General features: G+C 33.1%; 1 protein-coding gene across 2 annotated transcripts in view; it reads left to right on the forward strand.

Annotated features, from left to right (window-relative positions):
• Nucleotides 1-264: 264 nt before the first annotated feature.
• The window catches only part of SH3GLB1 (SH3 domain containing GRB2 like, endophilin B1), a 34,321-nt gene continuing 12,202 nt past the window's right edge, over nt 265-22,383 (forward strand). The window contains exons 1-7 of one of the 2 annotated variants that reach the window (XM_016148523.2): nt 265-597; nt 9,223-9,364; nt 12,017-12,145; nt 14,173-14,306; nt 15,691-15,783; nt 19,220-19,306; nt 20,878-20,901. In XM_016148523.2, coding sequence (XP_016004009.1) covers nt 526-597; nt 9,223-9,364; nt 12,017-12,145; nt 14,173-14,306; nt 15,691-15,783; nt 19,220-19,306; nt 20,878-20,901 — 681 coding nt within the window. In that variant the 5' untranslated portion in view covers nt 265-525. The remainder of the gene's footprint in view (nt 598-9,222; nt 9,365-12,016; nt 12,146-14,172; nt 14,307-15,690; nt 15,784-19,219; nt 19,307-20,877; nt 20,902-22,383) is intronic. The other variant, XM_016148520.2, reaches the window with a different exon arrangement.

A 22,383-nucleotide genomic window follows, 5' to 3' on the forward strand; every position in this document is an offset into this window, starting at 1 on the left:
GGGACTTAACTACAGACGTGCGGCACCTTTGCGGCCGCGCGGCGCGCCCCTCAGAGAGAACGCCACGCACCCTTGGGCGGAGCGGGTCAAGCTCCCAGCGCGTCCCGCGGCTGCGCCGCGAAGATCCTGAAGGGGTCGCTGTTCCCGCGATAACCTTGTAAAGGCTCCGCCCCGCGGCCGGCGCTCGCTTCCTCCGTTGGGGGCCCTGCCCCGCACGGCCGGAACGCTGGTGCGTTCGTCTCCAGCTCGGCCACTGCGGCCGGCGCCGACGTTAGCGGCCGCACCCCGGACGGGATAGGTCCTGCTTCTCAACTGCTGCCGCTCGGAGGCGCTCGTTCTCTCCCTTCGCCCCACCCTCTCTCTCTCCGCCTTGACGGAAACGACAGCTGCGGCAGCAGGGCTGGCGCCGCCTCCCTCCACCTACCACGTCTGTCCCCGCCACTCCCGCCCGGCGCCCCAGCCCGGCCGCGGCGCCTCCGCCTCCCAGCTAGGTCAGCGGGCAGCTCCGCCCGGCTGCCGCCCAGGATGAACATCATGGACTTCAACGTGAAGAAGTTGGCGGCGGACGCGGGCACCTTCCTGAGTCGCGCTGTGCAGGTACCACGTTGGGGGTTCGGGGGGGGAGGGTTGGCGGTGCCCGGGGGGCCAAGGAGGGGACGCAGCAGCGCCCAGCCCGAGGCAGCGCCCTCCGCACCCAGTCTCGCCGACCGCACGGCAGGCCTGCCGCGGCCGGAGGCCCGGGTGATGGGCGCGGCCTGGTGCCCCTCCGGGCCTGGCTGTCGTTTTCTGTACCCCTCCAGCCCAACCGCCGCTCCCCGGGAAGTGAGGCGCGGTGGGGACGCGACCGGGAGTTTCCTCCCGCCCCTGGAGGACACCTTGAGTTCGGCCTTGAGCCGACGCACAGCACCTCCTGCCTTTCTGACCCCACGACGCGGGTGCTGGTGTGACCTCCCGGGGCGGGAGGAGGCCTTGCGCGTCCCGGCGCGGTAGCAGAAACACAGTCTGTTTATTCTTGCACCACCCCCACCCCTTCCTTTCCTCTCTCTCGCCCTCCCCATTGATTCTAAGAAGGAAGTTTCCTTTTCCTGCCCCTCAGCCCAAAGAGCTGCCAACACAGTTCCCTCCAGCCCTCTCTCTCCATGAAAGGACAGTCCCTGGCCTTGGCCGTCCGCGGGAGAAATGGAGATCGCCACTTGGCGTCCAGACTTTGCCAAAGCCACCGGAAACATGGAGTTTGGGGGTTCCCACTCATTCTCAAAATGATAAGCACCGGCGGTAGGGCAAGGGGAGAGGAGAGAGATTCATGTGCCTATAGTCGCAGCGGAAGGCTTCAAAATACACTTTAAGGGGGAAAAGTTAACCATCTCGCGGTATTCCCCTATCAAGGAAGTATCAGTACTGCGGAACTTGGGCAGTTTTCTACAGTTATCACCCACGTTATGCCAGTTCAGTTAAATCTATGAACAGATGTAAATTTTACAATATGAGTTGTAAGCAATCTGGTGTTTAAGTTAATGACATAGTCACAGTAGCAACAACAATCTCTTTTGTAAGGAGAAAACAAAGATTTCTAATATGCATAACAAACCGATACTGAAATGTAAAACAGTTGTATTGCTTTACTACTCTCCTTGTCTCCTTTACCCCAGTTTTATTGGCATAGTTGATCTTAACGTTGCACTATTCTTGGCAAAAGCATGGTAGAACTAGAACAAGGTTACAGCTGCCTTAATTGTGAAAAAACTATGTCAAACATTTTGCTAGCTATTTGTCGAATTATCTCCAGTCCTTTCTGTAACTTTGCCAGGTAGATACTATTAGCTTTTATATGTGAGGAAGCAGCCTCAGAGAGATAGGTAACTTGCTTAGCTCACATGGCTAGTAAATAGCCAGGTATTGTCTGATCTACTACTTATTGTAAGCTCTTTCTCTCTTCCTGGATAAAAATTGCAGGTTTAGGATATATAGTATAATGGAATATTTCCGTTTAAGAGAACTTAAAGATCATCTAGTACAATCTAAGCATTTCATTAATACTTAAGCAAGTAACAATTATGCGATGGGAAATTCCTTCTAGGTATTGATTTCCAAGTTCCAAAATATGCATAGTGAGTTCTCCTTCCCCTCCACTAAAATATTTTTATTCCTCCACTATAGGGTATATTGTAAAAACATTGAACCTTATCGTTAAAATAATTTCTTGATTTAAATTAGTCTCCTTCTGCTAATTTAAAGACTAGGTGCAAGAATGAGTGAGAGTCTGAAATAAATTTTGATTTGTGAGACTCAGTGTTGACTATATAAGAGAGAGCCTTTGGTATTGTTTTAATGCTGATTCCCTAAGATTCTAGATGCTGATGCCAATTTGACACTGTATAATGCCACTCCTTTAAATACAGTTAGGTAAGTTTTGAAGTATATAATCCAACTGTTTAAATAGGACATATATAAGATTTTTATTTAAGTTGTCAATAGATACAATTTTAAAAATCTGGCAAAGCTCTCAAAACATGCTGCTTCACAAATAATTTATAATTACTCATTGTTTCACATTCTTTAGGTAAAAGTTTTAAATTCTAACCTAATCTGTTAGCTAACAAATAATTTTCAGTCTTAAAAACTTAAGTACCTACTCCATGTGTACCTGTCACTACTATTTTGTACACTGGTGATACAGTAGTGAATACAAACATCTGCCCTCCCAGAGCTTACAGTCTATCAGGAAAGGACAGACTATAAATACTTGAGGTGAGGGTAAAGAAAAAGGCCAGAGAGGACAGGTTAATGGCAGAGGTGGCAGTCGTTGCCCTGTTGTTGGTCAAGGCAAGCCTTTCTAGTGGGATCATGTTCGAAGAGACCTCAAGGAAGTCACAGTTGCCAGTTTTTTAGAGAAAAAGGATTTTAGGCAGAGGGAACAAGTGCAAAGACTCTGAGGTTGCAGGAGTACTAGGAAGACCAGTTAGAGAGCTGTGGCCATAGAACAGGCAAAGTATGACTTAATAAGGGTGATAGGAGAAGTTCAGAATCTGTCCTGTACTGCTTGTTAGATTGGCTCTCGGGTATAAGAAAGATGAGTCAAGGATGACTCCGAGATGTTTACTTGAGCCATTTACTAAGAAGGTGAAAAATTCAGGAGGAATAGGCTTTATTATATCTTTTTATATTAAGTCTGTATATATTAGAGTTATGTTCTGAAATATTGATGCATAAACTATATTCATATCTGAGAAGTGCTTTAATATATTTCAGAAGAAAAAAGGAATATTTGAAACAATATTGGCACAGAGTGTTGCTAGTTGAAGCTTGGTTGTATGTTCATGAGGCTTTATTATACTATTTTACTTTTGTATGTTTTTGACATTTTCACAATACATTTTTTTAAATAAACTATATTAGAAAAAAAGGTAGTTCCAAATGTAACTTGAAATTTGGAATGCTCAGTAGTAATTTTAAACAAAACACTGCTTTTTCTTTTCAGTGTTTAGTCAACAACTGAGTTCTCACTCTAAATTGAGTTGACATCGGTATATTGCCAAAGTGCCAAGTTTCATGCTAAGAATAGCATTAAGAGCTATGCCAGTTACTCATTATAATAAGAACAGTGAGAATGGAATTCAGTATTCACATTTCTAAATAATAATTTCTATTCAAATTCAAATTATACCTTAAGGGATAGCCCGTTCTCTGGTTGACCAACGGTCATACATTTTTTTCATTTCATTTAAACATTTTTAAGTTAAAAATTAAACATATTCCCTGCTTTAAAAAAGTAAAATCAAACTATTAAAGCATATAAATGTGTCTCATTACTCTTACCCTTCTAAAATTTGTGTGCCGTGGTGCTATGATCTTCATGACAGCTAGCCATTCTCTGAGAAAGAAAAAGTCTTTTAAAATTGAGTTGCAAGGTTGACCTTGATCTCCCGTTTAATTTAGCAAGCATTCATTCATGGTGTATCTAAACTGGAGATGTAAAGATGACTATGATGATACCCTCAACAAGCTCTTGTCAGGTGCTACCTGAATGGAATTCCAACTTGGCCCAATAGTCTCTCTCAAGCCCTTTCGAAATCCCATTTCCTTGATAGAGTTTGAACTGCAAATCACTTCACTATGTCTGTCAAATTCTAACAAATAAAACATGTCACATTCAAAGTCCATACATTTTATCATTGTGCAAAAACTGTATTTAGTGTTATCCAAAACTGTTCTCATCCTTTGGTGCTACTGGTGTTAATTTAGTAAATGACTAGATAGAAGACATTTGTTAACCTCATATTAGGACAGTGGTTCTTGATATTAGCTGTATTTAAAATTATCTGAAGACTCTTTGTAGGCTACAGCCCAGTCCAGTTAAATTAGAATCCTTGGGGTTGGATTTGGTATCCTTGTTTTTGAAAGCTCCCCAACTAATTGAGAAGCAATTGAGAAGGATCTACTTTACAGTTTATTAGTGCATTACATACAGAATTTGTTATGCATTTTCTCCCAAAAGTTTATGTTGCTTTTAAAATATTACTTTAACCCAGTCAAAGAATTGATGGTTAGAGTTTATATTAAATAAATGTCTTTAATAACACAGCCTTTTTACTTGTAGTCCTTTTTTTCTTTCTAGTAAAGCAGGATATAGAATCTAGGCTCCTTATCTCATACTGTAAGCTACATTCCTGTCCTCTAGTAAAAGAAGGATTACAGTGCCTGGCATAATATGGCTGACTCAAAGACAATTTTTTCCTTAAGAGAAAATTTCCTTAGAGGAAATTTATGAAGGGGATTAAACTTTCTGTTCTCATGTGATTTTACTGGATTACTGATGAAATATTATGAGAGAATTTGTACATCAAATTTTAAAGAACACTGGGTTTTAATGACTTATTTGCATGCTGACTTTCAATATGGGTTTTCACAAATATTTTTAATTATTAAATGATACTGCTATACATTCATTAGAATACATGCTTAAAATTAACTGTAGTTTCTATTTAACAACTGTTATCATCAAGAGACTACAAAATAATGATTTTGGACTTAAAAATGTTGAAAACTAAAATTCTTAAGGGTAAAATTCAAAATTTTGGGTAATTAGGAATGAGATCTTTTTTAAAGAAGAATAAGTCTTTTGTCCTTCTGAAAAGAGTACTGCTACTATAATTTTACGTTTGTGTGTAGGCATTAAGATCATAAAAACCTTGAAGGCAAGTCATATGCTGATCATACATATCACAGTAGAAGAAAATACATACAGTATTCTCCACAAATATTTTTATTAATGATTTAAACTTCCTTAATTGACTTGATATAACTCAAATTCTGCATTCTTAAAAATGTTTTAAAGAAAAATGTGTGTATTAAATACTGTACTATTTTGTTTATATGTCTTACCTTCTGATTAACAATGGAAAAAAATCTTTAAGAAAGCCCACAATGATAAAATCATGGGAAATATTATGCCTTTTACAATTATACATTTAAGTAATAAAATTTAAATTTTAAGTTTCAACTTAAATGTATAACATTAGCCATATTCTTATGTCTTCCCCCACACTTTTATTTTGTTGTTCATCCTACAGGATTAAATTTACCCTTAACTTGATGATTACTGACAATCATGTAGGAAGCAGAGGTGGACTATAGGCTACAACTGATCAGAGTGCTGTGAACAAAGACGGGAGCAAGGAAGCATAGAATATGTTTGGATAATGGCGATAGAAAATATTTGTTTAACATCAAGTATTTACTGGAAGGGTAGTGTAGTGTAATAAGACTATGATTCAAATAGATTGAATCTCAATACTAACACTTTGAAAATGTTTAACCATTCTGAGCTTCAACTTCTTCATCACTAAAATTATTCTTACCTATAACAATTTTTTTAGTGTTCGATATAAAATATACAGCTTAATATATGGCATTTTCTAATATATGCTAAGCACTGATGTTAAAAATACAAAAATATATTGTAAAAGATCTTACTGAGAAAAGAAAACATTAAAAAAAACATATTAGAGGATAAAATGACCATATATAATGTACTGAAATGTGAAGCACAGATGTAGATAGAGTAAAAAAAGAAAAGAAAAAAAATTTTTTTTGCTCTCAGAAAATGCAAAGAAACATCGGATAGAATTTATTACTGATACTTAAATACATTGCTTATGTGGGCCTTTCTACAGAACTACTTTTTTAAAAACAGGTTTTCTAAATTAATCAGACTCTTTATCTTACTCATACTTAAGCATTCCTTACATTGTGTTTTGCCTTTTAGCCTTCTAAACTACTACAGTAAAAAAAAAAAATCTATTATGTTTATAGAATTTTACTTTGTAAGTCAGTATTCATATTTTGTTTCTTGCTTAGACTCATACACATAAATGACTTGTTGCAAATACGCGTGTTTCCTCTATTATACTTTTACACTTGCTTTGTCTTTTTTCACTAAAAAATTTAAATTAGGTGTTTAATGAGTGATACGTGTAAGGTAGTGTCATGAGAATCACAAAGAAAATATCATTAAATAATCACGCAAACGGGCCTTTTGACCTGAAGATTAAAATGTTTTATTTTCCAAATAATGAACTTTCTAATTGTTGGTTCTTTGAAATACTATTAAGAGAAAACTTACCCTGAAACCTAATTTGTGTCAGATAAACTAAGTGATTATTTCTTTAATCACTATTTATAACTATTGTTTAGTAATTTCTAGCCCATACATTTAATTCCAGTGTGTTTCCAAAACATAATTTTATGTACTAAAAAAAAAATAAGCCTGCAAGTTTATATTGTTTCATTTAGCTTTTTCATTTAGCTTTCCTATAACAGAAACCATGTCTTTTGGGTCTTAGCAGAGTGCCTTAACAAAGACTGACCTAATGAATAATTATTTTTAAATTGTAGATCTGTTGATTGTTGAATTATCTGTTCTTGGTTATTAAATAAAATTAAGGATTTCTACCAAAAAATATTTAATATGTGAAAAGGTGATACTAACGAGCCTCTAGAAATATAACCAGAAGATAAGTCATCAGAGGACTCTATACTTTTCCCTTGATTCTTTACATAACTCATTTCTTATCATTTGGTCTCAGGTTAGTTGTTACCTGCTCAGACAGAGGTGCTATTTTCTAACCACTCAGGTCTCTCAATCATCAAACTCCTGCTCCCTCTTTCAGGCCCAGGTTGCATATCCTCTCACTTTGAAGCTTTCCCAGATTCTCCTGCTCCCCTCTCCCTCTATAGAATGAATTCTTCCTTCCTCTATAGTTGAATTCATTAATCATTAGGTTAATCATTAAATAACTCACTCAATAGGACCTTCTGTGTTGGTCCTCTCTCCACCATTTTTTTTATCTTTGTATCCTTATTAAATTATCTACTTGTTTACCATCAGCCCCATTAAAATGTAAGCTTCCTAAGAACAGAAACTTTGTCTGCTTTTTCGTTGCTAAAACCCATGTGTTTCGAATAGTGCCTAGCACATTATGGGTATTTAATATTTGTGAAGGATGAATGGAATGAACAAACATATACTTATTAAGGTGCTAAGTGAAGAATTTTGCTCTATTGGTAGGTCATCCTTTATAGGTGATGTTCACCTGGGTGTATGTTTTCCTTTTTTTTCTTTTTTTTTTTTTCCTCCCAATTGGTTGCTTTAACCGAGAGATAATCTGTTTAACCATTGGAAGTAGTAGACTTCAAACATGGAAACTTCTATACCTCTAAAGGAGGTCTATTGTTGAGAATCTCAGGGACCTGTAGAGGAGACCAGAGTTCTCTCTTAAGAATGAGATTGCAGAGTTATCCAGCTGACCTTGAGATCAGGGTTTTTGAGCTTTTGCCCAGCACCTCACCTATCCTCAGTTGCAGTACAGTGGAAGTGTACAGGCTTAGACAATAGTTTTGGAACTGCTTTTGTCAGGCCCACCCATTGGGTCTGGTCCTGGCTACAGGATAGTCTCAAAAAGACCTAAGACTTTATAAAAGCTATCGAAGCTGTTATTTCTAGCCCCTGAACAAGACCTTTGGAGGCAGGTTGTAACCAGATGTCTAAGTATAACATTCTAGAGGACCTTTTAGCTAAAAGTGCTAACACTCAATTGAAAGTATTAGACCAAGAAGAAGGATGCTGGAAGAAACAGATAATAAAACTCAGAAAAATGGAGCAAAAAAACTATTTTAAGAACTGAGAGAAAGAAGGGAAAAAAGCAAGATGAATATTTTATTAGCCAGAAATAAGTCATGACTAATGAGCATAGAATTAGTGCCAGTGATATACCTTTTGTGATGGGGGAAAGCCACAAAAGCTAGAAAATAATTATGCACGATAAAGCAGCCTGTGTCATCATCACTTTTAATTAAAAGTATCCAGAAATATCCACAAAATCTACATGGAAATCTTTTTACTTCTTTGTTATTGTATGAACAATGCTGCCTTTTCTCAAAAGCCAACACACTCAGGGTAATAAAATGAATACATTGAGTATTTAACTTCATTTTATGATCTTTAAAAGATGCCTTCGTAGTATGAATAGGATATATTCCAAAAGTTAGTCTGTAAATCAGTTGCCGAAACATATATATCCTGAAGAAACAACTTAAACGGCAGTTTCCATGAACATCCCATAAAAGCCTATCTAACTAGTTGTGATTAAAATGCCACAAAGCCACATTAAACATAAACAGCCCTTTTTAAATTCAAAATAATAGTTACCAGGCACTGAACAAAGTGATTTATATACATACTCTTACTTAATTCCCAAAGCACTACAAGATATGTATTGTCTCTCTTTTATGATAGAGGATGCCTAAGAAATATATAAAAGTTTGCTCAAGTCACACAGCATTGCAGCCAGGATATGAATTCAGATTCAACTGACTCAAAGCTCTTACTCCTTACCACTATACTAAACTACCCTTATAAGTAAGAAATATTTATGTACTTTATATACCAGGCTATATGCTAGATTTTCTATAAAGTTCACACCATACATTTTAGCAGAACTAAGATACGTGTTAACTATAAGGGTCATAATAAGTGCCACAGGGGTATAGATAAATTACCATAGAAGAAAAAATAAAGTAACATTCATATGCAGTGGTTTATAAATAATTTTTTGTATGTTTGGGATTATTTGGATTTGAGTTTTCTTTTTAATTTTGATATAAGTTCCTAAAATGTATTTGAGGTATATTTAATTTTTTTTTTTTTTTTATAATCAATAACAGTTCACAGAAGAAAAGCTTGGCCAGGCAGAGAAGACAGAATTGGATGCTCATTTAGAGAACCTCCTTAGTAAAGCTGAATGTACCAAAATATGGACAGAAAAAATAATGAAACAAACTGAAGTATTATTGCAGCCAAACCCAAGTAAGAAACTTTTTACTTTTGTCTATCTTAATGACTATTCTTATTAAAATGTACTGTTAGTGAGTTTTTTAATATGAGAAACAAAGTTTTAATGGCTTTTGGAAATTTTTTGGTTTGTGGCTTTGAAGTTTATGGTTATTTTGGTGTGCTTTTGGTGAAGAAGTGAGTAATGAACACTTCTTTGTGTACCCTCTAATAAATTGACAAATAATGTTTTTCAGGCCTTTGTAGAATCCTCTTCAAAACTATTTCAGGCACTCAAATTCAGTGTCTTTGAATTTTAAAAGGGATGTGAAAATAAGTTAATCTTCCTTTTTCATACAGGGAGAATTATCCCTAAATAATTAAGGGAAAATTATATAGAAAGTTAATTAGTTACCGATTATTTATGTTAAGCTTTACATTTTTACATAAATCATTTTCATTTGATTTTACACAACTCTTAAGGTTTTCAGATCACTCAACTCAATCTTGCAAATAAGGTGCACAATAATTGTTTTTAAGTGAAACACAAGTTAAGCATTTCATCCAGCGTAGCATAACTAATTAGAAGTGAAACTTGAACTATAGAACCAGGTGTATCAACACCCAGTCTTTTAACTGCTATGAGCTTTACATATCAGAACTGAAGGACAAAGGCAATAATGCATGCCTTCTTTCCCCTTTTCCCCAGTGGTGTTGTGATCATGTTGTGAAGCCATAAACTTACTTTTAGTTACTAACTTAAAACTCCAAACTTTAAACTTTGCTGCTAGTATATAAACCTTAAGCACTATTTAAAAGATTAGTAATTCTGTGCCATTTTAGTTAAACTGGTGACCTTTTAAAATAGATCTTTTACGCTTTGAGGCTTATTATCTTTGGAAACCATGTGGTACCTCTTATTTATTTAAGGCTCCTTCCATTATATACTGTGGCACCTTAAAGAAAAAGTAGTAGACATTTTACTCTTGTTCCTTGCTCTATCCAGAGTTCCCCGCACTTATAGTCTGTTCTACAACATGTTCTTCTGAATAGCAAATAAACTCTTACACAACTGGTGAACAGAAATGGTGTCACTATAAAGAATTACAATGGCTCATATAATACAATTTTACATTAGTTTTAAGTCTGAAGTAGTAACAGAATTATTTTTGGGTTTTGTTTGTGCTCTGGTTATAAAGTTACATAGATTTTGAGTGATCAAACCCAACTCTTCTTGTAAGCTCTGTTATTTTTAGTGTATGATTTTTCAGAACCTAAGTTTGTGCAGTAATATATATTGAATCATAGCAGACTTGCCTACATATTAAGGTTTTATTATGACTTATAGAAATGAAACATTTAAAATATACCAAATGTTTTGTTAACTGAATAAAATCAACATGGCATTCAACTCTAAACTTTTAACTAAATAGGTAGAAAGCAGCAAAGCTTTCTAGAATCACTCCCATAGTCAGTAAATGAAATTCTGAAATTTATGTAACATCTTCTAAATGATTATGTTTTGACCTAGCTCATTTTGGTTTCAGCTTATTTAATAGTTGTTAAATGCATGCTTCAAAACTCTTCTGATACTGCACCAGAGACTACTACAAAAGCGGATAGTCCAACTGCCTAGTTTACGTATTATAATAAACACTTGACAACTCTTGAGGTATTTTTGTTACTAGTTCACTCATTTTTGAAATTTTCAGTGCACCATGTGAAACTTCTACTTGTGGAGGAATTATGTGCTAAGAATTAAGTGCTTAGAAGGAACCTATTTAACTTTGCTTCTTTTGGGATTTTAATTTTAATATATATTTGATCTTTGTTTCTGGAAACAGACTTTTTCTCATTTGTCCCTGAAATATCTCACTATTAGGCAGCAGTGTAAATGTGAATTTCTTAAATATTATGCTAAGAAGTGTTTATTCATATTTTACTCATTTTTCCCCCTTTTTTCCTCATTTATACTGATTTCCTTCATTGCTTTTAACCTTTTATCTTGTATTTAAATGCTATTTTTAACAATAAACTCTTTTGAGTAAATACATGCTCAGAGATATTTAGACATAAATAAAATTAAGCCAAGACATCATATTTTCGATCTCTGTCTATAGTCTATTCCCAGCCTGGATTGCCTTATTCTTTATAAACTCCTGTGCCTATATTTAAACTCTAGGAGGAAAGAGCTTGCAAGCAAGCAAAAGTGGGGAAGAGGTGTCAGAGTATGTCACTCTTTGTTTCTTCTGAGTACCTTATATCCATATTTTTATAGCTGTGAATTCCTGATTTTTAAATTATGAACAGATATTCAAAGTTAAAAGTTAGCAGGTAAATAGGGCAAAAAATAATTTCATTAAATAATAAGTAAATACCAAACCTTGTTTGGTATATAAAATCCTATAAAATACTCATATAATAGTTTTACTTTATTTTAAAATATTTTTCTTCTAAAAAAACATTTTATTGTATTTCTACAATATAAGTTTCTTAGAGCTATATAATACTCTAACATATAAATTAAAAATTACATATTAAGAGTTATACTTAATATATTGAAAGCATGCTAATTTCATGTTTCATGTTTATTTTACAGGGTGATAAATGGCCAGTAGTAGAACAAAACAGTCTTTTAAATAGTTTTGCTTTTTTGAAATCATTGGTAATTTTAAACTTTTCTTCTAGATGCCAGGATAGAAGAATTTGTTTATGAGAAACTGGATAGAAAAGCTCCAAGTCGTATAAATAACCCAGAACTTTTGGGACAGTATATGATTGATGCAGGGACTGAATTTGGCCCAGGAACAGCTTATGGTAAGTGAAAGTCTGTTAAGAAATATCTTTATTTTTAGACTTTTACTGCTTAGAGACATCATTATCATTGAGTAGAATCAATTTTAACTTTAAATTTTTATGTTAAAATTTTGGGTGAGTAAATATATTCAATTTAATCTATGTTCGGAGAATTCACATGATCTTTTTAGGTGTAAAAGTTAAATGCATTCTTCACTTATACTTCCAGTGAATCTTGCAACACCTCTGTTGTAGTACTTGTTAATGATATAGGGCAGTTTTTTGTTTTTGTTTTTTGTTTTTGTTTTTTTGCATATGTCTCCTCTAGTTGATAATAAGCTTTCTTGAGGGTTATTTAATGTATTTCTATAGGAAAGCATCTGGCACATAGTAAGTGTTTGAACAAACTACTAGTGCTGTCATTATACAATAATATCAGTACCACAAAAATGTTAACAATGGTTATCTTTGGATGTTTAGATTATATTTGTTTCCTTTACGTAGTTTAATTTTTTATAATCATGTTTTACAGTTTTGTCAGCTTTTTATCGCTGTATTGAATTTTTTAATGTGTAACTGAAGGTCAACATTTTATGTCATTGTCCTTCAAATCTAATTTTCTCAAACCATAAAGACTGTCATATTTCTATAGCTTTTTTTCTATTATTTATATCTAATAATTTTCTTTATTAAGATTCTTCAAGAAATTGGTCCTTATTTGGATATGAAATTAAATGATTTTCTACATACACTTCTGATTTATGAAATACCTCATAAATTCTGGGACTAAATGAACTTAAACTTTAGTAGTTCTCTTATGTCAAAAGAAAATAACTAAAGTACTATGTAATGAATGCCATTACTCTGTTGACTGGCTTTTAGATATACAATTTTGAAACTTTTACATTGTGTTCTTCAAAATATAATTTTTTTTATTAGTTGGAAAATGCTTAAAATTTCTATAGTTTTATTTCTAAATTATAGCTATTAATTTTAGAAAAACCTGATACATTAAACAGATTTTTTTTACCTGCTTGTGACAGACACAATTTAGATGCTTGAGTCATAAAGGTATATGAAGAAGACCCATCCTTTTCCTTCACCAAACTGAAGTCCTAGTGAATCATGAACATTTAAAAGACTTTTGAACTTTTTTTTTAATTCACTTAATCTGTTCGTATCACTAATATTTCCATTGAATATACCCTGATTACTAGAATTGAGCTTTGTGAATCTGTTTATTAATAATCTATAATACCTAACAATTGAGTGTTCCGGGCATTTAGGCTAACCACTTTACAATTTAAGTATTATTTCAGTAAATCCTCATTTATATCTTACTTATGATGTAAATTCTGTTATCTCCATTTTAAAGATAAGGAAACTGAGTCTTACATAATTCATCCATGATCATATAGCTATTTATTCAAATTAGATCTGTACCCAAAAATTGAGCTATTCACTATTATGTTATATTATTACCTTCTTTACCAATCACATCTAATCTCATCCTAACATGAAGGACTTAAAATCCAGAGAACTAAAGCCAGGTAGAGATAGAACTGGGAGTAGAACCTTGGTGTTGTGGTTCGCTTATCTTTCACTCTTTCCCACAGTACTTGTCCTGAATTTTTCTTTAACCTAAAATATGGACATATACTGTTATTTATAGATATTTGAGCTAAGTGCATAAATATAGAAACAAGATTAATTTTGACTTGACCTATATATTAAAATATTTTAAGCATTATAATTTTATAAACAAACTATTTGAGCTGTAACCACAAATAATTTTTAGAGTATCTATCCTCTTTTGTCCCACGGGTAGAATATGGTTAAGGAATTCATCTTTGTCATTTTAATTTAGATATTTATAATCTTAAATTTATTTTTAGAATAAAACTACCTTAACTACAGTTAATTCTGTTTGATTTTTACTTAAACAAGTGACAACTAACTTTAAAGCAGATCAAGTTGCTGATTTATCTTTAACATGATTCTATTTTCTGAAATTACCAGACAATGATAAAACTTTTTTTCCTTTTCAGGCAATGCTCTCATTAAATGTGGAGAAACACAAAAACGAATTGGAACCGCAGACAGAGAGCTGATTCAAACATCAGCCTTAAATTTTCTCACTCCTTTAAGAAACTTTATAGAAGGAGATTACAAAACAATTGCTGTGAGTTGGAAAGTGTTTCCTCTTTTTTTTTTTTTTTTTTAGTAAAATATTTAGATACATACTTACAGTTTTTAGTGAATAATTTTCCCTCTTCAAGACCATGTAGATGTAGCAGATGAGAAAAGTTTAAAAATCAGTCTGGAACACAAAGCAGAACACAAAGCTAACCAAAATAAAGGACTATTGACGATATGGACTCCATTGTTGCATCCCTGTAGTGTTATTGTTCATTACCAGCACTACAATCTATCAAGAGTTTCCTGGAATGATTATAAAAACATGTTACAAAATACCACCATAGTATAGCCATGTAACTACATTTAAACTGCGAACCAGAAACCTGATTATTAGAAGCTGTATTTCTGGCTATTAGACTTCCGTCTTTTGCATCCCCAGAAATCTATTATCTTCTTTTCACACACTATGTTTTATTGTTGAAGTATAAGAAATATTATCACTTTCCCAAACCTAATTTATTAATTATTTTTTAGTTTACTTTGTTTCTTCAATACTACTTCAAACTTTAATTTGCAGGTTTCTTATTACAAAATTTTAAAGAAAATATTTTACAATGAATTTGTCTCTGTGTAAAAATATTTGGACTGAGACAGAGGAAAAACCACCAAGTTGAAATATGATACTAGATTGTCAATAGGATGAAATTCGATATGTGAAATCTGTCCAAGAATGAATAAAGCAAACTGAATTCTTATGATCTTACCTATTATATGCAAGCTTGAGGTTCTCCTGAGGAATTCTAAGATACCATACTAATGTTTATTCATTATTCTATAAATTTGAAATTCTATTTTGGAATAGTACAGTTATTTTAAGTGCTATAGCACATATGATCACATAGGGTATCAAGGTGCTTTATTTACCCTACACGCATACCTCCTTCATCATAGGCACTTCTGGATAAACTATCAGTTTTAAAAAGTTTCTCAACCTGGGCGCCACTGTCATTTTGGGCTGAGTAATTTTTTATTGTGGGAGTTGTACTGCACTGTGGCTGTTTAGCAGCATCTTTGGCTTCTACCCAGTGGATGCTAGTATCATCCCTTCCCCAATTATGACACCTAAGAAAATACTGCCAAATGTTCCCTGTGGGGCAAAAATCACAAAATGTTAAAACTAATATTCCTTTGTTTCTTCCGTCACCTTTATCTTTCCCAGATATCCAGATCTCTCTTTCATTTTAAAATTGAAAACAGAAAAGGGAGCCAAATGCCTGAATAGTCACTCTAAAGCCAAATTTTGTAATTATAGATATTTGTTTTATTAGATGATTTATATATTTACTGGAAGATAATACTTTTAATGTGATGCCCTTACTGGATTTTAATATCATTAACTTTTATATTTTTATTTCCTAAACTTACAGAAAGAAAGGAAACTATTACAAAATAAGAGACTGGATTTGGATGCTGCAAAAACCAGACTAAAAAAGGCAAAAGCTGCAGAAACTAGAGCTTCAGTAAGTAGTGTTTTTTAATAGAAAAACATTTTAGGTTAATACCTTCTAGATTTGTTAAATGTTTTACTCATATACCATGCAAGCTACAGTGTGTCATTAAGACTAGAATATGACTTTAGGGTATTGTTTTTGTGTTTTTAAACAAACTTATCAGAACTTAATACGACCAAATTCAGTGCAAAGTAGTCATATCTAGAGGCAGTATTCTTATTTCAGTGACATACCTGTTGCTAAAGAAAAATTACAAGAGCTCCTTAAGCTCTGTCATCTTTAAATATCCTCAGTGGTGTTGGCAAATATGTCTTCTGAAGATAGACTGATTATATTCAAAATAGAAAAACAAATAGTAATTAAGGTGAGAATGAACTAAGTTTGAGAATGCTTGTGTGTGACTTAAAAATTAGGTGTGGCTTTCTTTCCATATGTGACTCAAACTGACTAAAAGAGTTGTCACTTAGAATAAAACAGTGGCAGCATGGACTGAAGGGGAGGAAACCCTTTTGGATAAATAAGTAGTGTATTTTTCATAAAATCAACCTCAAAATAGTCTTTAAAACTGAGTGGATATATATTAAAAATACTAATTCAGTGATTTTTTACATGTATCTATATACACACATATATGTATAACTTTGTTAAAAATTTTATTTATAAGCTTGTTTAATACTTTCACAATTTATACATTTACTACAAAACTTCAAGAGATTAATCAGATTTGAATTGGAATACCTTTAAGACTACAATATAAACAAGCCTGAATTTATTAGAGAAAGCTAATAAGCTAATTCTTAATTTGAGCTAAGAGATATGTTTTATTAAAAGGCATGACGTTCCCACTGCATTCATTTCCCAATTCACTGCCACTACTACCATCAAGAATCATTCCTTAAAGGAATGTATTCCCACATTGCTGGCAGAAATCTGTTGTTCTCTTGTTTCGGGAAAAAAAAGGTTGAGACTTGGTTTTGAATAAAATTCAAAACTAGTAACTTGGTGTTGACCAGTGATGTTTTATGAGATTACCCCAATAGTTTATATGAGCAAAATAAATTATTTTCTTCTAGATGGTTCCTCTTTTGGAGATTCTGTATTAGCTCCTGCAGGAAAAGAACTACCTTTGACAAGGCATTAATTTCAACTTCACTATCTGTTTCACCTCAGAATTTATCATGACATCATCAAGAACAGCCTAACTTCCTTACAAAGGCTCTTTGCAGAATCAGAACTTTAAGAATGAATACTGGAGATGGCAAGAGACTCAGGATATTCGTTTCTAGTTGTTAATAATAAATTTATATAATAAAATATAAACTGGTTTTTAAAACACTAATTTCATAATTAGGAAAAAGTGTTGATAAATATGGATTATTTGGAGAGAAATGTTGAACTAGAACAGAATCTCCTTATTCAAAATGTCTGTATGTGCCCAGTGGTGATCGTGGAATAAGAATACTGTTATCAACTGTCACTGCAAAGCTTCCTTTAACAAGCACTTTATTATAGGATAATGATAGTCTACTTTACCTGGAAGAGTCCCAGAAAATTCATAGATTTAACAGTATACAAGATCATTGATTATTCTAAATTGTTTTACCACTGCTATTAAAGTATATAAGAAACTAAATATAATAGCTAGATTTTGAGAGATGTTGTCTTTTGATACATCCATAGAAGATCTTGACAGTTTTTCTGTTCTGTATATTGTGGTGGACAAAAAACTTTTTCCATGAGAAGTTACATTTAAAATAAAAATGAAAGATTATACAAATGACTTTATTCAACAACCTCATTTATATACATCTTTTCTAGGACTTATGTATTACATAAAACAAATGAGCCAGATACTAAATATGTTAGTCTAGACAAAATTTATATTTCCTGTTTTTAGTTGTGTTCTTTCTCCCTAGATAACCAACTCGTTTTTCTTCAGACTTTATGCTAGTAAGTCTGAAATGCTTTGGAAAGGAAAAGTCCTTTCAGTTTGTTATTACAAAGCCTTGAGCCATGCCTATATTTTGTGATTTTTTTCCTTGTATTTCTCCTCCATTTACTTAAAATCAAAAAATAGAAAACACTGGGAATTTTGATTTGCCTTTTTTTTTCCTCCTTTGACACATTTCCTGGTTCCTAGTTGGCAACTGAAGAGGTTACTTTAACCTCAGACTTTCTTTGATTTCACTTATTTATACATTTCCATGAATCATTTTGTGACTAGTCATTCCTTTGCAAGTAGTTTGGGACCTATGCATGTCATCACTTTTTAAAAAAATTTATTTACTAATTTTTTGTGATCTCTTTTTAAATTCTGTATTTATTGAGTGTTGATTTTGTACAAGATGCTTCGCTGAGGAGAAGATCATAGATAAATAATGCAAAATCTCTGCTGCCTGTGATTACAATCTTGTATAGTGGATTGAATGTTTTGATGATTTAGCCCTCTCAGTAAAATATTTCTGCCTGTATCCAATAGTGCTACTTTACTATCATATTTTATTAGTTACTAACTACTAATGAAGAATGGTAAAGCAATATCAAAGGCATTTCTCAAGTATACTAATTGAACAGAAAAGAGAAGCCTACCTGAATGTTTCACAAGTGAACAAAAATAGTTTTGAAAATAGAATAAAACATATCAGAAAAGCAAAGACAAATATAACTTCTACATTTAAATTTTAAGGCACTGACATTTATTAACCTAATCTTAGTCTTATATAAACTTAAAATTATTTTAGAGTTTTGTTAATGGGAAGAAAAAAAAATCATCTAGTTTCAAAACTCTCCAATATTTAGAAGTTTAGACCTCCGTTACTTTTGGGTATCTATATATAATGGAAAATACACGTTCAAATAACTTTACATAGCTAATAGGTCCCTCTGTCCCCTTACACGTTTCCATAGTACTCTAAATCTTTAATTTGTAAAACCCCTGAATGTATAGCACCATAAAGGTACACATATTAGAATTCAAAGTTTATTAAAAATATGAGGATTGACATGCCTTTTATATTTCTTTAGGCTATGCCAAGCCCTAGCTAGGCTGATTGAAAGAGAACATGGTTGAAGTCATTATACATTCATAAAACAGAAAAGATCTTTGAATAAGAAAGCTGTGGGTAGGCAAGGGCTTTCATAGGTGAAAATTTAATAAAAGTTGTAAGTAATGGTGGCAAGTTTTTAAAGTGATACATTATCCCTAAATTATTCTAATTTAAAATCAAACATCAGCCATGTTTTTTTCTTTGAAAATTTGAGTCTTTTGGAAAAATTAAATAGACACTATATGAAATTTCATAGAACAATATAGTTGGTTTTTTAAAATAGAAAATCATTTTATCACTGTTTTATACCTGTTCATATGTTCTTTATTGTGAGGAAGTAACTTGTTTCACTGTTCACTGGTATAATGTGTTCTTTGTCTCTTACCTATGTACTTAAGCAACTAAATTCAGCTCGCCTTGAAGGAGATAACAATATGGTAAATTTCTCTTACATGCTCAACTTCCTGCATGTAAAATGGCTGAAGGTTTGTTGGCCTACTGTGTTTTCTACATCTTGAATAAAGTGCCTTCTCTTGCTATTATCTGCATTAAAGGTCTAAAATATTTGAAGCCATGCATTCATTAATCTAACAAAAATGTAAGGAATACTAGCAGAAGCAGTATTGGAACTTGAACAGAAATTGTATGTTCTAATTGCCAAATATATTAGCTATGCCAAATTCAGATTTTAGAATGTGAATTTATACATAAATATATTGTGCCTTTTATACTCAATAAAAAATATTAATTTAGTTGGCACTTTATATTTTCACTGTTGGCAAAGAAAATGAACAAAATTTACTTAACTTAGAGAAAGCTATATGGTATACAGGTTTATTTTGCTTCTCAGTACCTTCAATGTTTCCTTAATTTTCACCCAAACTCAGCATGGAGTTCATTTTTTCTGCAATTTCAGACCAAGGCAAACTGCAGTAGTTTAAGTATTTCTGTAATGGCAAGTCCCATTCCCCGTACAATGCTAATTCACTTAAGAAAATTGCAAAATAGTGATAGCCTTGGGCAAGAATTGGGAGTGAGAATTGTATAGCATCCAATATATATATTGAGCTTAATTTGAGAAATTTCTGAAATGTTAAAAATTTTAATTTTTTAACAAAATAAATAGAAATTTGTTAAAATCTGAACATAGCCCAAAAACTTATATAAATGTTAGCCAATAAAGATTTATAGAGTGTTTAATATTATACTCCTAGATATATTATATCCATAAAAGTGCATGGCACCAGCAGTACAGTTAATAACAAAAATTGGCAGTTAATTGCTTTTATTCCATTATCATTGAACTAGAAGCAGAGGGGCAGGGAGAGAATCTGTGAGCCCCTGGCTAAATTAGGGCTTTTCTTAGATAGCAAGAGAATGCATTCATTTATTTCCATTGTCCTATCTTTAGGTAAATGAAAAGTGTGAGACTATTTTAGTCTTAGTAATTTAGTGTATAAATTATAGTTTGTTTTTTCTTTTTATCTTAAGTAAAAATATTCTAAACAGTTAGCAAGAGTGTTTCATTTATTAGGCATTTGTTTTACTACGATGTCATCTACTTATAGTAAGATGCATTTAAGTCTGATAATTTTAAATTCATTATATTTCTAGTGTATTGTGCCCATCCCCCAATGGCTATATCAATGTTCAGTGTTCATTTATCCTTCCTTTATTTTAGTTTTCTAAAATTTTAGAATTTTAGACCTAAATGAGAAAGTAGAAATCATTTAGTCTAAACCTATGATTTTAAAAATGAGAAAACTAGAATTAAGAGGGGTTAAATATTCCCATTTTCAGAAATCTGTTCTTATTAATTTATGGAATTAATAAAAGATTCAAAAATTGATAATGATACATATGAAGGCATACCTTAACAGTATATTAAGCTATACTAATTTATTTGCTATATTTAATCTGTTAATATGATTCTGGAAAAGGAGTATGCCATTTGAATTAAAATATTTACATTTTTTCTGTACTAAGTTGTAGAAAATGTTAAATTCCAACTTTCTTTCATCCTCTATATTTTTCTCTAATTTTTAATGCTGGCTAGATATGGGCAGTGGAAGTGACAAAAGTAAGTAAATTATTAAACTACAGAATTATGAAACAAAAATTTAATTATTGATTCGGTAAATATTGGGCAACAACCATGGTGCTAGTCAGTCTTTGTTACTAAATCTTATAAAATCTGAAAATGGTTATGGAACGCTTTGTTCATTTGGTTAGTAGTAGCTCCACAGAGCAGTAGAACAATGCTGCAGAGATGTGGTTTGGACACACTCTCAATACCTTTTATATTAAGTGGTAATCTCTACAATGCCTTGCCAGAGGACAATTTAAATATTTGATTTATTTATGTGACAGTCAAACATATGAATAAAATCATGTTCTCTATCTTCAGAGAACTGAATATATCATATATCACACAATGAATTTTCTAGGTAACTGAAGCTTGTTCTTTTCAGCACCCAACCAAATTTTTCTGTCACTCTAGTTGAAAATAACTTATTTACAAGTATTTTGCTACCGCATTAAATACAGGATAGCATATATTTAATTTTACTTATAGTTAATGTCTTTTTTATGAATATTCATTACTATACCATATATCAGTTGGATCTGTTGTTTGTTTTTGAAGTATGTTGTCTTCTCAGTGTCAGACTGTCACTTTTAGAAGCTGTCCTTATGACTGTGCTATTAGATGTTCCTCTACCTGTGTTACCAGTTCTAATCTTTCTAGCATAGGAAATCAAGTAACTAAGCAGTAATTTAATAAATAACATTATGACTTCAGTGTAGATTTGTTTCAAATGCTATTTGAGGTCTTCAGAAGCATTTTTCATTTCCTTTTTATGTTCAGGCCTACCAAAATCTAACCTTCAGATGAGGACAGTGAGGGCAGATGGTAATTGTGGCCCCTGTAATAGTTTTACAAACTTTAACTTTTTATTTTCTAACTTTGTAGGATTGGTGGCTATATAGTCTGTTTCATGCATAGGTTATGGAGTTATTGATTCTATGACTTGGAAATCCAGTGTGAAATTCTTGGCTTATGCTCTCATGCCCCTTTGTGGAATCCCTTCATCAACTTAGTTACAGTTCTGCTCTAGCCTCTGATTTCTCCTAAACCTCTAACACAAAAAAGTAGCAGAGCAATATAGAAGAGAATATAGGTTAAAGAAGAAAAACAGTTCTCTTCCACTTTGGTTAGCATGCAAGTACACCAAAAAACCTCTGATTTGATTCTGCAGTTTCAACAGATTTGGGAAATATTTGATATAATGGGAAGAAACTCATGAAACAAATATTTATTTATGTATGTATGACAAAAACTTAAGAAAATATACCAAAATAAATTTGGGCAGTTGTCTATAATCCTCACTGCTTGTAATTTAAAAATGTTTTTGTAATTTAAAAATGTTTAATTTAAAAGCTTTATATTCCTGGATTATTTTAAGATTTTTGCCTGTAGAAAAAGTAACACTGACCAAGTTTGTCACAGCAAATGCATGAACTAAATTTCTAACATAGTTACCCACTACTGATATGGCGACCA

The sequence above is a fragment of the Rousettus aegyptiacus genome, unplaced genomic scaffold (assembly GCF_014176215.1).
Source record: "Rousettus aegyptiacus isolate mRouAeg1 unplaced genomic scaffold, mRouAeg1.p scaffold_m13_p_1, whole genome shotgun sequence".
Lineage (NCBI taxonomy): Eukaryota > Metazoa > Chordata > Mammalia > Chiroptera > Pteropodidae > Rousettus > Rousettus aegyptiacus.